Source organism: Neolamprologus multifasciatus, chromosome 14 (assembly GCF_963576455.1).
Source record: "Neolamprologus multifasciatus chromosome 14, fNeoMul1.2, whole genome shotgun sequence".
In the NCBI taxonomy this organism is placed as follows: Eukaryota; Metazoa; Chordata; class Actinopteri; order Cichliformes; family Cichlidae; genus Neolamprologus; species Neolamprologus multifasciatus.
The window spans coordinates 22,244,929-22,258,938 of NC_140452.1; the positions used below are offsets into that span (position 1 = coordinate 22,244,929).

A 14,010-nucleotide genomic window follows, 5' to 3' on the forward strand; every position below is an offset into this window, starting at 1 on the left:
CAGCAGAAACCAGACCACAGATGGGGAAATGTAGCTGCATGTATTCTGGTAAACAAGAAAGCACAGTAATGTATATGTAACGTAATGTGAGCGAAAGATATAGTGTAGAGGCGACAACGGATTTGATCAGAGATGATTGATGGCACTTCCAGAAAGCTGGGCATTAGTCATATATGAGTATATGGCTGCATATGTTTATTACTATATATTAACTACTACAGAGTTTACTACAGAACAGATGTGCCTGTACTTTGAGATGAAAGGAGTCAGTCTATTCATCTTAAATAAACAGCCTTCCTTGCCACTTTACATTCGAGCGCTTTGGGTTTTAAAAAGTATCGCAGAGTTTGTGCGGTTAAAAATCATTCACACTAATTGGTACAGAATAAGAGCAAAAACAGGAAAACAAGTGTGTGCCGCTCTAGGTTTGGAGTGGGTATGAGAGCTATGTAAATAGCCCCCCTTGCCTACGAAACTGACACATTTCACGCAACTAGTTAAAAATACACTGTTTTCTTTCTTCTCTTCCTCTCTCTCTCTTCTACCGTTTAAGTTCCGCCCATCTCTTAGCTCATATGAAACTTGAGGCAGCAGCAGCGTCATCCCGGAAGGGGGAATGGAAACTCCTCCCAGTATAGGAGGGGCTTTTAAATAGACTTAAAAGGAGAGCTCGACCATTGACTTTTAAGACTGGACATATATCCAACAGTCAACTGGAGTTCAGACCCGAGTCCTTACCTTGTTGCCAAAAGGATGTCCGAAATGCTCGACGATATCTTAACAAAGGTGAGTCAAACTACTTCAGTGTTTTGTTTTTGTTTTGAAAAACCCTTTTTGTAGTTGGTGGGTGGCGTGGCTTAGGCGCTCTGACTGCTTATACAAAGTAACTGCTGTTAATTTCTGCTCAGTTTATTGCTGTGCCAAACGGTGTTTTGATGCGAACACCTTTTGAAATGACAGAGGGCCTCCTCACTTTGTGATTTAAGACATAATGAGGTGACTCAGACGGTCAGCTGCTCAGTTGGTTGTGTGCCCTAGTTTAATCTTCTTGTATCAGTAAACTAATGGAAAATCGCAAACTATGATTTTATTCATTTATATTATTTCAGTTAATCTCAATTTAATTTGGCTACATTATTGTTATTGTTGTTGTTATTATTTGTTTGGCATTTTTCTAACCCAATATCCTAAATAAAGCTTTATAGAAAGACAGCATTTCATTTCATTAACGTTAGACATATATTGTTTTGGATTCTAACAGTCCCCTCTGTCTGTTACAGAACTTGATCAACCTGGCCTTGAACGAAGTCTCAGGGCAGAGCCATCGGTCTGCCCCCTTTTTCACCCCTTCCCCTCCTGGCTCTCTGAGCCTCAACATGAGCACTGAGCATGTTAATAATGACGACACTGGCAGCTCTCTCTGGCCAACCATCTGGGGCCCGGCCCCTGTCTCCACAAAGAAACAGCTACCTTTCCGTCCCGATCGCTCCATGAGTCTAACCGAATCCAGCAGCAGCCTTCTCTCTTCGTTTGGACAGCTGAAGAACTCGGAGCTGTTTCCCTCAGGCCTTACTGCTACTACTGTGCCTCCCCCACCAGGCTTCCCTCCCTCATCTACTGTTTCTGCCCAGACCCCACCAATGGTGTCCTCTAACCGTTACAAAACTGAGCTGTGCCGTGGCTTCCAGGAGACTGGCAGCTGCAAGTATGGCAGCAAATGCCAGTTTGCCCATGGTGAGGCAGAACTAAGAGGACTGTACCGCCACCCCAAGTACAAGACAGAGCCCTGCAGAACCTTCTATAACTTTGGCTACTGCCCCTACGGTTCACGCTGCCACTTCATCCATGAGGAGAAAATCAGTGATGGTCCATTACTGTCTGCCAAATTCCAGCGGCAGCAAACTACCACAACACCCAGTGTTCACAATCCACGGCACCAGCTCCGCCAGAGTGTCAGCTTCGCTGGGTTTCTGGGCTCTTCTCGCAGCTCTTCCCCTCCATCATTCGCCTCGGTCTTCAGTGATCCTAACCAGGGTTTCAGCCGTGCTCCCTCGGTTTCTCCACCTCCTGCTGACCTTCTCTCCCCAGTGTTTGACTCTGTGCAGCGTGAGGCAGCAGCATTCCCGTTTGGCAGCCAGCAAACCCGTATGAGCGCTGGAGACATCCATAACATTCCTCTCATCTTGGAGCCACAGGTCTCACGTTGCGTGTGTGGTCATGGAAATAATTTCAGTAGCAACAACAGCAGTGTCTTCACCAACGTGAAGGACGGGCAGCACCAGGACAGCAGTATGCTGTTTCCAGCTGCTGGAACATTCGTAAAGCCTTCACTGCAGCGTTTCTCCTCTGAGGACTCCCTGGAGGAGTCCTACAGCAGCAGCAGTTCCAGTGGAACCGAGTCTCCGACCTTTGATGGCTCAGCCACCAAGAGGCTCACTGTGTTTGAACGCCTATCCCTGTCTGACTAAATGGATCAAAAGGGAAATAACAAAAGATAAATGACTTTCTTTTTAACTTTTCTGTTTATCTGAACTTTCATCAGCACCAGAACTGTTCAGAACAAGTCGACAATAACACTTAAAGTTCTTAATTTATGTTTGTAAAGTTGAGCTCATCTTAGACAAACTACACATACTGAGATGATTTAAGTACCCAAATGTTAGCAATCTATTTTTATACATAACATGTAGCTTATAAGACCTATATATGCGGTCTTCCGTCAAAATTAACTCATCTGCAGGTCTTGACATTACCGGTGAATGTTGGTAGTGATCAAAATAGCTTTGGTGATAATCAGTGATTCCTGTGCCTTGAATATTTTCCCTACCTAATAGGCTATTTATGCTCTGTGCCACAAACAGTATGTTTGATTCAGTAGCCTTTACCAGTGAGACCTGACATATGTCTGTGATATGCACTTTACAGCTAATTCTAAAGGGAGAACCTGTCAAATCTCTCAGTAGCATTCAACCAAAGCTTCGTTCTTCACTCTGTCTGTGTGTGGACGTGTGTGCGCGTGTGGGCCTTGTACAGAATATGCATGTGAGAGTGTATGTGTGTGTCTGTCGTTTTGTAGACGTGGAAGCAAATACAACTTGCAGAATGCACAAAGATCAAAGTGCTCTAATATAAATAAGGTATGTCAGTGAATTCAAATCTGAATATATGTATCCCGACAAACACTTAATAACATTTGATTCTATAAAACATTCTGTAATATTTGCTACTTTGTAAATTGCACACTATCTTTTATTTCCCCCCTTGTGTTTGACAGCCTGGTTCAGGGAACACCGCAGTATTCCTTTTGGTTATTGGTTACTTTGTGTTGTTTAACTTAAACGGATATATTTATTATGATATTTATTTGCATTTAGAGAAAATTGTATTTTGTACTTTATTTATGGAAAAAAAACTTCACTGTTTGTGAGATGCAAATGTGAGAAAAAGCAAAGTAGAAAAGATAATCTTATATTTTTGATTGCCTGAAAATAAGAAAAATACATTTTAATAAAAATTCTCAATAAAGAAATGATTGTATGCTGATGTTTTGGACTCGTGTTATTTACAGCTTATGCATTCACATGCGGAGTTCAGGAACTTCCTGTAGTTACAGCAAGGAAAGAAGATGTGTACCGATGAAGGCCCAGTTCTGTTAAGTGTTTCAGTTAGACACATTGGAGCTGGGCTTCCCCTTAAATGGGAGCAACCATTATTAAAACACCACTACTTTGACTTCTACATGTGTTGGTAGGAAATCCTGTGTTTTCAGTAGCACCAGATTTTAAGAAATGGAAGGAAATTCACCTTTCCAGTAATCTGCTGAACCTCTGAACCAGAATCACAAATACCTTTTGAGGATTTTTTTCTACATTATTTGAAATGAGATCAAGATTTTGAATGTGTTAAAGCCTATACATGTTACACTTAAATATACATTCTGCTGCATTACAGCTAAATAATAACTAGTCTCCTGACTATGGAACCTTGACCTTTTGTCCTCCACTTTTTCTCTCCCGATTCTGTTTTGTGCTGCCATACATCTTTGTTGTGTATACAGTCAGGTATTTAGATTACCGTGTTTATACACACTATCACACAGCTTTTTATTTCTAGGTAAAACCTGCAATGTTTTGGCAGCTCTTCGCAGCAGTGCATTAAATTGAATGTTGGATATTAGGGTATTGCTTTTAGTGTAACTGTTCAAAGCAAATGGACAATTGCTTTTTACATATCAAAAAAGCATTTATAGAAAACTGAGCAGTGGGAAATCTCACGGAAGAAAAAAAAAAGATATTTTTTCTGTCGTCACTTTCTGTAAGGCGCATTTACGAGTTAAGGAGGCGTTTGTTAAAACACTCTGTTGAAATTTCCATGTTACATTCCCCTTGAGACTGTTGCGCAAACTGCCCCCGCCCTCATACTGTCAAAGAATTGTACACTGTCTAGCAAGATTGGATCTGGAATAATAAAAGTCCTGCTTACAGTAACACCCAGAATATCTGAGAACACACACAGAAGAAGCACTTGTGATGATGTGGGAGATAAGTGTGAAATAGTCTGACACATTAACGAGATTAGAGCAATAAAAACAACAAATCATTGATGTATCTGATTACAGTTTTGCAACTTGTTGAGATAAATACGATGTGGGAATTTTTCCCATTTGATTTGAGATCTTTTGAATCAGGATTTCCAAGAAATGTGGGACGGTTCAATTCCCCCTCCAAGTTAAGACCCTAAGAAATCCGTTTTGGAGACACTTCTTCCTACTAACTCGTATTACTGGTAACACTGTCATTGCTCTCCATCTGCTTCCACAAAAATTCTGGTGAGGTTTGTTTGTGGTGACCATACATGTTTATCCCAGCCACAGGATTATATGATAGTGACACTCGAATGACTTGAAAAGCTATAATAAAAAGAGTTTAGGCAACTTGTTTGCTGTCCGTCTCCTACATACTACAAATAACCAAGATCATTTAGTAACCAGAGTTACATGTAACCACATCACGGTGTCATGTGGTTATATAGTGTCGATACACATGATACTCCCAATATTAACAGAGTGACAGATGCGTTGCTTGTGTTGACATTTCCTGAACAAAAGTGAGTAAACTTCATCCACATTTGCAAACTTCACCAATCTGAACAAAACACCGTAACCTTAGGAAATCATGAGTGAAAAACGTATGGCACACCTATCCCTAAGATAGCTCTGCTATGATCCTAACCCACACCCTTTATGTTCAAACAATAAAATCAAATTTATGACTGAAGCTCCATTTTTTTTGTCAATTCTTTAGATTCTTTAAGGGCTGGATTTCAGACTCCGAGTGAACCTCATAGCCTTGTGCCTTCCAACTTTGTTCCCCTTTTGATCAATAGCAGGATGTGTTGCTATGGTGATGGACAATGACCACAAAGTGTAAACAGTAAGCCAAAAATGCAGGAATGAGTGGGTGTTTGTGTGCTCACAATTTCACAGCCTGTTCTATAAGGCCAGACTGGTTAAAGTCCATTAACGTGTTCTTATGAGACCAAATAATGAAGACGAAAAAACTGTTTAATTTGTTATTAACATAATTTTCTGTGAAAATATATGGAACTACAGAGAAGCTGGCCATTGTGGTTAAGTAATTTCTAATAGCTCACATGTGCAGCGAAGTGTACTTTTCCTGGAAGCATTTTAAGTAGTAATTAATCCGTTCAATTATTTCTTCTGTGTTTGTTTGACTCTTCGTTTCACGATGTCTTTAAGCCTGTTACAGTCACTTGAGCTGCAACACACACACATGACTAACATTACCACTGCTTTCTGTGAAATAGTTATTGATCAACCACGGCTGTTACTGTCAAAACTGACCTTACCCAAGTCATCTGATTCTGAGCACTATACACGTAAGGCACGTACGCATACATAGAGGAACACACAGACACACACACATACACACTGAAGCGAGGTCTATCAAAGCAATTGTATGCAATACAGTCTAAAGGTAAAACCATAACTGAGATAATCGTATCCCAAGACACTTGAGCAATAGTTTCAAAAGGTCAAAACAGCCTTTCATTCTCATCATAAACACAAGCAGACTGATAGTAAAGTAAATGATACAAAAACTTGGTTCCAAAGGTATCACCCGGTATGAGCTTTATAAATCATTTTAATAGTTAACTTCAGTTCAAGGTGAAACTTCAGGGACTAAAGTTGTAAAACTAAAAGAACTCGAATTTGCTTTTATTGCATGTATTAAAGAGGCTCTTTCAGCAGCCTGTTTTCAACTTCAGCCAGTTTGGTAGGAACTTTGCAACCTTTGGCAATCAAATCCTTTTTGACCAAACTGTCTGGAAATAAAATGAAGTACAATTTCTACCATCAAAATGTGCTAGTATGAGTCTCTGCATGTTTCAGTAAGTAAACTCAAACAGAGTATGATTGTAATTTACTAATAGCTTTGAAAAAAGGCCTCTTCCCTCCCTATCTGTCTGTCACAACATGCAGATTAAGCATTGTAGTTGAGTAATATTTCAACCTCAAGCCTTCGTCAACCATTCAGAGCGTGACGGAGTACGTTATGTAACTTCTACTTTACCAACGAGGTCACTAAACACTGCCTTGTTTTTTCCTTCTTGGAAAAGATAAAGCCCGAAGGGGTTAACGTGCATTAAAACACTTTAAAAACACTTATTTGATGTTTTTAAAGGCACTCCCCCTTATAGTTTCCAGCATTTAATCATGAAGCGATAATATTGAAGCAACTGCAGTTCACCAGAAACATACAGTAAAATAGCTGGTCTAACAAAATCTATATAGACAAGGTCACACATTTTGTTATCCTACTTGTATTGTTGAACAATATTTCAGTCCACTTTAATGCTATATTACTGCCCTCTACTGTTAAACATCCTGTGCTCACAGTGGTGCTGATCCTTGCACAGAAGCGCGAGGAGTCAACCTTTGTTGAATCATCGCTATGATTCACTTTCACGTGCAATTTGAAGGGGGAGACCTGAAAAGATTAAATAGATTAAAATAGTGCAATACTAGGTAGAAGTCACCTGGAACCCCAAAGACTTGAAAAAGCACTGAAAAAAAGCATCTAGTAATTTCAAATGTAGTTAGTCGTATTCAGGAAGGTGCATGAGCTGCTATGTTGATGATGTGCTTTTTAAAAATCACAGCCTGACTCTTTACATAGATGAATGCTGAGCAAGACTAGCTTCACATATTATTAAAAACTCATTTTAATTCATTTTAAGTTCAATACGCTGCCAATTTAAATAGCACACAATGATTACAAGACTTTATTTACAAAGACCTAATTACACTTTTATTTCCCTCAATCATCACTGTCACTTTTCTGAAATACTAATGAGCTTTAATATATTTTATCCAGCTCACCAAATCCATAACAAAGAAAATAATGAAGCTCTTATGTACTTAAAGAGCACAACCAATTACTTGGTAAATTAATGTTTAAATTACAGATCCAAATGTGTGTGCCAAGAAAACAAAATATAGTATAGTTTATGAAGCATGGATGTGAAATTGTAGACTAAATGTACATTCCCGGGCCTCATGCATAGGAATTAATTTGCTCACATTGCATGTAAAGTAAACATTCCTGCTTATGTTAGTTTCGGTAAATAATTCTAACAAATCCAAACTCCATAGTTTGGAATTTAGCAGGAAGGAGAACTGGAGAAATTCAGAGAAATTAAGGTGAAATAGCAGCATCCGTATGTCAGATTTGGAGGCAAAGGAAGGAGGAAATATCTTAGTAGTGACATCACAGCAGTGCAGGAAGTGTTGTCCTTTTATAGCCATCTTCTCTCTCACTGCTACATTCCTCTGCTAAAGACCTCAATCCACCCCTCCTCCTGCTCTCTACTCTTCTGTCTTCAATCCTTTGACGCAGACAGAAGGAACAGGGGGTGGAGACTGTAAGGGAAGAAGGGGGAGAGGAGTTGGTAAGGCAGAAAAATTCCCTGAACTCTCCCTTCACAGCCCTCACAGCCACTTCTCTTTTCTTTTCACTCCCCTCTTCCTCTCTCAAGTTTTACTTTCACCAGCCGGTTTGATTTAGCCCTAAAGGCATCCAACATATTCAATTTACAATTTACAAGAAGAGCATTTATTTATTCATTCTTGAATGTGTCTTGAAAATCTCACTCAACAAGGTCTCAAAGGGAAATTGACTGAATAGTGAAGTGTTATTCGAAATTTAATGCAGAAATATCTATGGATCCCTATCCTTTTTTTCTAGTTTAGTTTTGTTCTTCTTACAGAAAATGTGAAAAACTTTAAATGTGGAAAAAAAGGCATTGCAACTGTAACGAGCCAGGAGTGGTAAAAGAAAGGGTTTTTCATCCAGCAAAAATACTTGTTGTGATCCTAACCTATGAAACTTTTCTATTTCATAGAACAAGAAGTGAATCTAGATGAGTTTGCATAAAATGATCTGAAAAGCAGAAATGGCTACTTTGGGTTGTGTCACAAGAATGAAAACCCAGAATAACAACCCGGAAGGTGGCCATCTCCATGGATATGATTTATACAGAAGTTAAACAGAACTGGTCCATCAAGTCATGAACAGTGCACAAATAAACCTTGCTTACACAAATCATTTCAGCTGACTTTGACACAAGCACACCTTTAGATGCAGGTATATTCACATTACTGATGTATTGGAAGTACATGAACTCTAGAAAGAGGTAATTTTGGCCTATTGCTAGGTGGTTTCCAAGTAATGTGACATCATCATAGTGTGTCATATATAACTCAACTTTTGTGGCTATAAATTATATGACGTTTTTATAAGGTGTTATAGGTGCATAAATCCTAAAAACAGGTAATTGTAGTCTGTTGCTGGGAGGTTGCTAGGCGGTTGCTAGGCAACATGATAACGTCAAATTATCTGATGTAGGTAAGAACATTCAGGGACCTAAGATTTACTCATATGCCAAATTTGGTTGGCATATGATGGTCTAGGAGGAGTTTGCAGACAAGGAAACAAACAACCACACTGAGACGGATATGTTTGAATATACATATGTGTGTGTGTGTGTGTGTGTGTGTGTGTGTGTGTGTGTGTGTAGGTGTGTGTGTGTGTGTGTGTACATGTACGTCTTTGTGAGGACAGAAAATTGGCATGCCACTATACCTGTGGGGACCAACAGTCTGTTATGGGGATGAAATGCCTGCTCCCATGAGTTTGAAGGCATTTTTGAGGATTGTCAGGGTTACAATAAGGTTATGGTTAGGTATAGGCCAAGGGTTAGGGTTATGCATTCATTTCTGATTGTCAGGGTTAGGGTAAGTGTCTAGTTGTTCTTTATTTATGTATACATATACAGAGTTTTCACTTCCCATTTTTCCACATTTCTTCATCAGTCATGTGTGCTGCTCCTGGAATGCCTTCCCCCCTACCCCAGAGGACCAGCTGTCAGTTTGAGCATGATTTCAGGGCCCAGAATATGACGCACATGTGAGTAAGTGTAATAAATCTATTTTAATTAGTTAGGTTTATATTCTTGTGTGAGAACGGTCAGCCCTTGTATAGACTCTGTAGCCTGGTCTGATCTGTTGCATTGGGGTGTTGGGCATAAGAAGAAAGTCCCTTCAGACAGTTTCACATCTGTTTGTGTTATTAAAGCAGATCTTTCACAACAGGCCAGCCCATACATATTCTCTGCACGCTTCCTGTTCATGATCACACTCAGTATGTGCTTCTCCTTTTAGACTTCACACTTCCTGTTTTTATGTTCTTTCTTATTATGGTATGAAAATAAATTATCACTGAGTCGGTGAGTTTATTAAGGACAGATGTGTGACCTGCACATGAGGATAAAAACAACTTTCTATGTGAAAGGCCGAATGGCTTAACACTTTAAACACTGGCTGAAAAGAGGTTTACTTTTCTTCTGCTTGTTTTCTTTTTTCTTTCTCAACAGGTGATCCAGGTGATCGATATATGTATTTATTTTTTTATTTATTTATTTTTTTTCTTCTGCTTATTCTGTTGGTTTTTGTTTTTTGCCCTTCTCCCCCGTCCCTCTTCTCAACTGTCTTTCTTTCCCTCTTTCTTTCTCCCTTTTCTTTCCCCCAGTCAAATCTGTCCCGTATTCAGCAAGTGAAAATAAAATAAAGAATAAAAGGTGAATCAAATGGACCATTACGGCAAAGCTGGGATGGTCAATTTGGTAAAGAAAAACCGTTGGGCATCTTTCTTCGCCTTTAGACAATAATTCTGATGGCAAAAGAGCCAAACGGGACAGGCAAAAAAAAAAAAAAGAAAAAAAAAGAAAAGAGGTTTACTTTGCTTTTAGACTAGTTTATGTCACACGTGAGTGATTTGTATTTGAATTAGTATGATAATTATACATTATAGGCTAAATCAGTGTACAAAACACATTTGCTAAGTCTAGTAAGGCTAATAGTGACATAAAAATGTCATGTATCAACCCAAACAGAGCAAAAGATGCATTTTTATCTCTAACCCAACAACAGTTCACAATAAATTCCGGTCTTTAACGCTGGTGCCCCAAATAGTAATCATCTTGAATTTAACCATAATTGTCGGCCAGTCAAAAGAATAGATATAGTTTCATTTTTATTTTTGTGGGTTTTCAACTAGTAAATATAATATAGAAGTATTTCAGCTTGTGATTTTAGGTATCGTCTTTCAAATAAAGAGGAGCAGAGACACAATCAGCTCAAATATCATAAATCTAAGTTTTGTTTTTTTTTATTTAATTATACCCCCAACAACTTTTGTAGCTAAAGTTTGAAAATGGGTCCCATCAAGGATATCATGTTACAGTCAGTTATAGATTCTTACCAACCTATTAGCATATATTGACATTATAAATGTTATGATGATCCTATTGTTTTACAGCTTTATAAGATGAGATCTCCTTTATTAATTCCAAAATATGGGAAATTATTTGTTACAACAAGGCTAAACACAGCAAACATGTACAGTAACACAGCTGTAGAATTTATTTTGTCTGATCACATCTAAATAACATTTCATTTTAAATTAATGAGCTGCATGGGAATGGGGAATACATTTCAATACAGTAGATGTCTTTCTAAAAGTGCTGTAAGTTCAAAGATGTAATTCCTCCACTGTTACCTTCAGGGTCATGTGCCACCACATTGCAAAGCATTGGTAGCTGGTCTCCACCACTGTGTAGAGAAGCTACCTAAACTCTACTCCCAGACAGGCTTACATCCTCACTGTGAACAAGCCTGCTTGCTGTGTCGTCTGTGAAAAAGAAAACCTCAAGTCAAATGTGCTTGACTCCCTGGTATAACTCACAAATGTGCACCTTGAAGCAGATAACTCATAGGATGGGGAGGAAATGGTGTCAGTAATTTAGAATACCTTCATTTAGCCTGGAAAAATACTTTTTTGTGGTATATTTACCCTCCTTAAAGCTATGACTTCTTACTATTTGTTTATTTTCAGCTCTGTAGCCAGGTTGAGAAAGAATCAGGGCTTTATTGAACCCAGCCTTTAACGTTCACAAATAAAAATTTCACCATTAGAGAGAAAATCATTCAAAATCATCCCATTAGCATGCCATTATGTGCAGCAACTATAAATATTATTATTACTGTATAGACCAATGTTCAACCTTTCTTTTATCTCAAAATTTCTTAAAAGGGTAGCTGTAAAATAGCTAATTAATTATCTGCAGAGGAATGGTTTATTTGAAGCATTTCGGTCAGAATTCATCACCGTAAAGAAAGTGCACAAGTGAAGGTTAAAAAATGATCTTTTTATGGCCTGGGACAGTAGTCTCATCTATATGTATTTGCTGTTAAACTTCATACAATATTTTAGTACAGAAATTAGAACAAGCCACTTTATTGTTTCCCAAGGGGGCAATTAAAAAGGAACATTGAGCATCACATGAGACACAGAATAACAAACAAACAGCACTGTGGTGCAGTGGTTTGATTCATACCTATTTAACAGAGTCCAATTTATTCATGTAAAAGGAGAGTCTTCTTCACACACTAACATTAATCATAAAGTTTCACAAGGATCTCTGGTGGGACCAATTCTGTTTACATTATCCATACTTTCCTTAATATTACAAGGTCTGGGATACATTTTCATTGCGATGCAGATGATGCCCAGTTTTATTTATCCATGAAGCTAGATGACATACAGCAACTAATTACCAATTATGAAAAGACATAAAGATATGGAAGACTACTAAATTTCTACTTCTATATTCAGATAAAACTGAGGTGACTGGCCCAAAAAATCTTAGAAACATGGTGTCTAACAAGATACTTACTCAGGGTAGCATTATCTCGGCAACCAGTAACACTGTGAGTCCTTTTTGACCACGATATCTCGCTCAGTGTGCATATTACACTTTTACACTTTTTTGAATATCTCTAAAATTAGAGATATTAGCAAGAATACTGACAGGGACAGAGAGAGAGAGACCATATTTCTATGATATTAATGTCTCTTTAAGACAGAAACCCTCTACTTGCAATCGTACTTTGAACCCTCCCTTTGTTACACTGCAATAGGCCTATGTAGCCGGGGTTTCCCATGGTGCACTGAGCATTTCTTCCTCATTCACCTCTTTTCACACTTTCTGTGTATTCATACGCCACTTTTTTTTAGTCATTAGCTATTGTTACACTCTGGCTCTCTTACACAGTCTGTCTTTTTTTTACTGTCTCCCCCCTCTAACTCCCAACCAGCCATGTAAGATGGCTGCTTCTTTCTGCAGTTTCTTCCTCTTAAGTGTTTGCTAACGGGGGTCATTTGATTGTAGGAGTCTTTTCTCTATTGTAGGGCCTTTATTTGTAAGGCCCTTGAGGCAACTATTGTAATGATTTGACAATATATAAATACAACTGAACTAAAATGAATTGTGTATTGTAATTCATTATTATCAGGTTGTTCAAAAAAAAAACCTCTCTGAAAAGCCTTCAGTTCATTGAGAATGATACAGCAACTATACTGATGGGGACTAGAAAGAGGTTCCTTTTTAAGAACACAGTTATGTGTCATTTTTAAGAGGTTTCTTCCTCCTAAAAAGGACAAAAGACATATCCAAAGAAACAGATTGGCAAATTCATTTGTCCAGCCAGTTTTCTTTAGTGCTGCTGTAGCATGAGTTGTGCAGATGGTGGTATTCATGTGGCTTTATGTACAATAAATAAAAGGTTGTTCAATGACATATTTTCCACCACAGCTTCAGATGCCCTTCTTCACATGCCCCACCCCCCTCAACTCACCACAGCCAAGTACACTGCACTTACCACAACATTTTGACATTTAGTTAATACTATACTTCAAAAATCGTTTTTGTAAATAACTATTTTTAGTTCCATTTATAAATAGTCAAAGATTTAGCACCACCCTCTGTGGTGAGGGGTGAGGGAAGACTTTTGCTCCATCACACATAGTTAGAAAAGAAATGTTTAAAATTAAATTCAGTTTGTCAGGTGGTGTTAGGTGTTTCCAAGTGTTTGCCAGATGGCCAAACAAAAGACCTTTTGCTAACATGTTCACCAGACTAACTGCACAAAATCATGATGACATGATGATGATTTTGTACAGTCATAATGACTTATTGTGGCTGTTAATTTTTTAGTCTGTTCACGTTAATTTCTCAGAATGCTGTCTTCAGCAGGCTGAAGAATTTTCATTCATTAGTGCTGAAGCAAAGGATCCGAATAAAGTATTGCTCATATCACAATTCTACCACTTTGTAACAACAAACAGCGATAAAAGAGGGGTCTGTGAGTTTGACTCGGTGGGGTTAGAAAAATAAAACTATAAAAAGAAGATAATGAATGAATGCATGAATTAAATAATGTGACTTTTTAAAGGATTTATTTAAAATTAAAACGCAGGTCTCATTTATACCAGCATTACAGAAATATATAAAATATTCTCATTTAAAATAATAATAGTAGTAGTAATAACAACCTCAAAATGTAAACTCATTTCTAAGTAGTATTCCCAT

General features: G+C 38.2%; 1 protein-coding gene across 1 annotated transcript; it reads left to right on the forward strand.

Annotated features, from left to right (window-relative positions):
- The first annotated feature begins 651 nt into the window (after positions 1-651).
- On the forward strand, positions 652-3,543 carry LOC146504036 (mRNA decay activator protein ZFP36L1). Its single transcript, XM_085130789.1, has 2 exons — positions 652-786; positions 1,281-3,543. Exons 1-2 carry the CDS (start codon positions 754-756, stop codon positions 2,466-2,468), a joined length of 1,221 nt encoding a protein of 406 aa, XP_084986915.1. The 5' UTR covers positions 652-753; the 3' UTR covers positions 2,469-3,543.
- The last annotated feature ends 10,467 nt before the right edge of the window (positions 3,544-14,010 follow it).

What these genes read in the sequence shown, in the direction of transcription:
- LOC146504036 (XM_085130789.1), top strand. Translation starts at nt 754, where the DNA reads ATGTCCGAAATGCTCGACGATATCTTAACAAAG. An exon ending in TCGACGATATCTTAACAAAG is followed by an intron (nt 787 to 1,280) that starts GTGAGTCAAACT and finishes TGTCTGTTACAG; the next exon opens with AACTTGATCAACCTGGCCTT.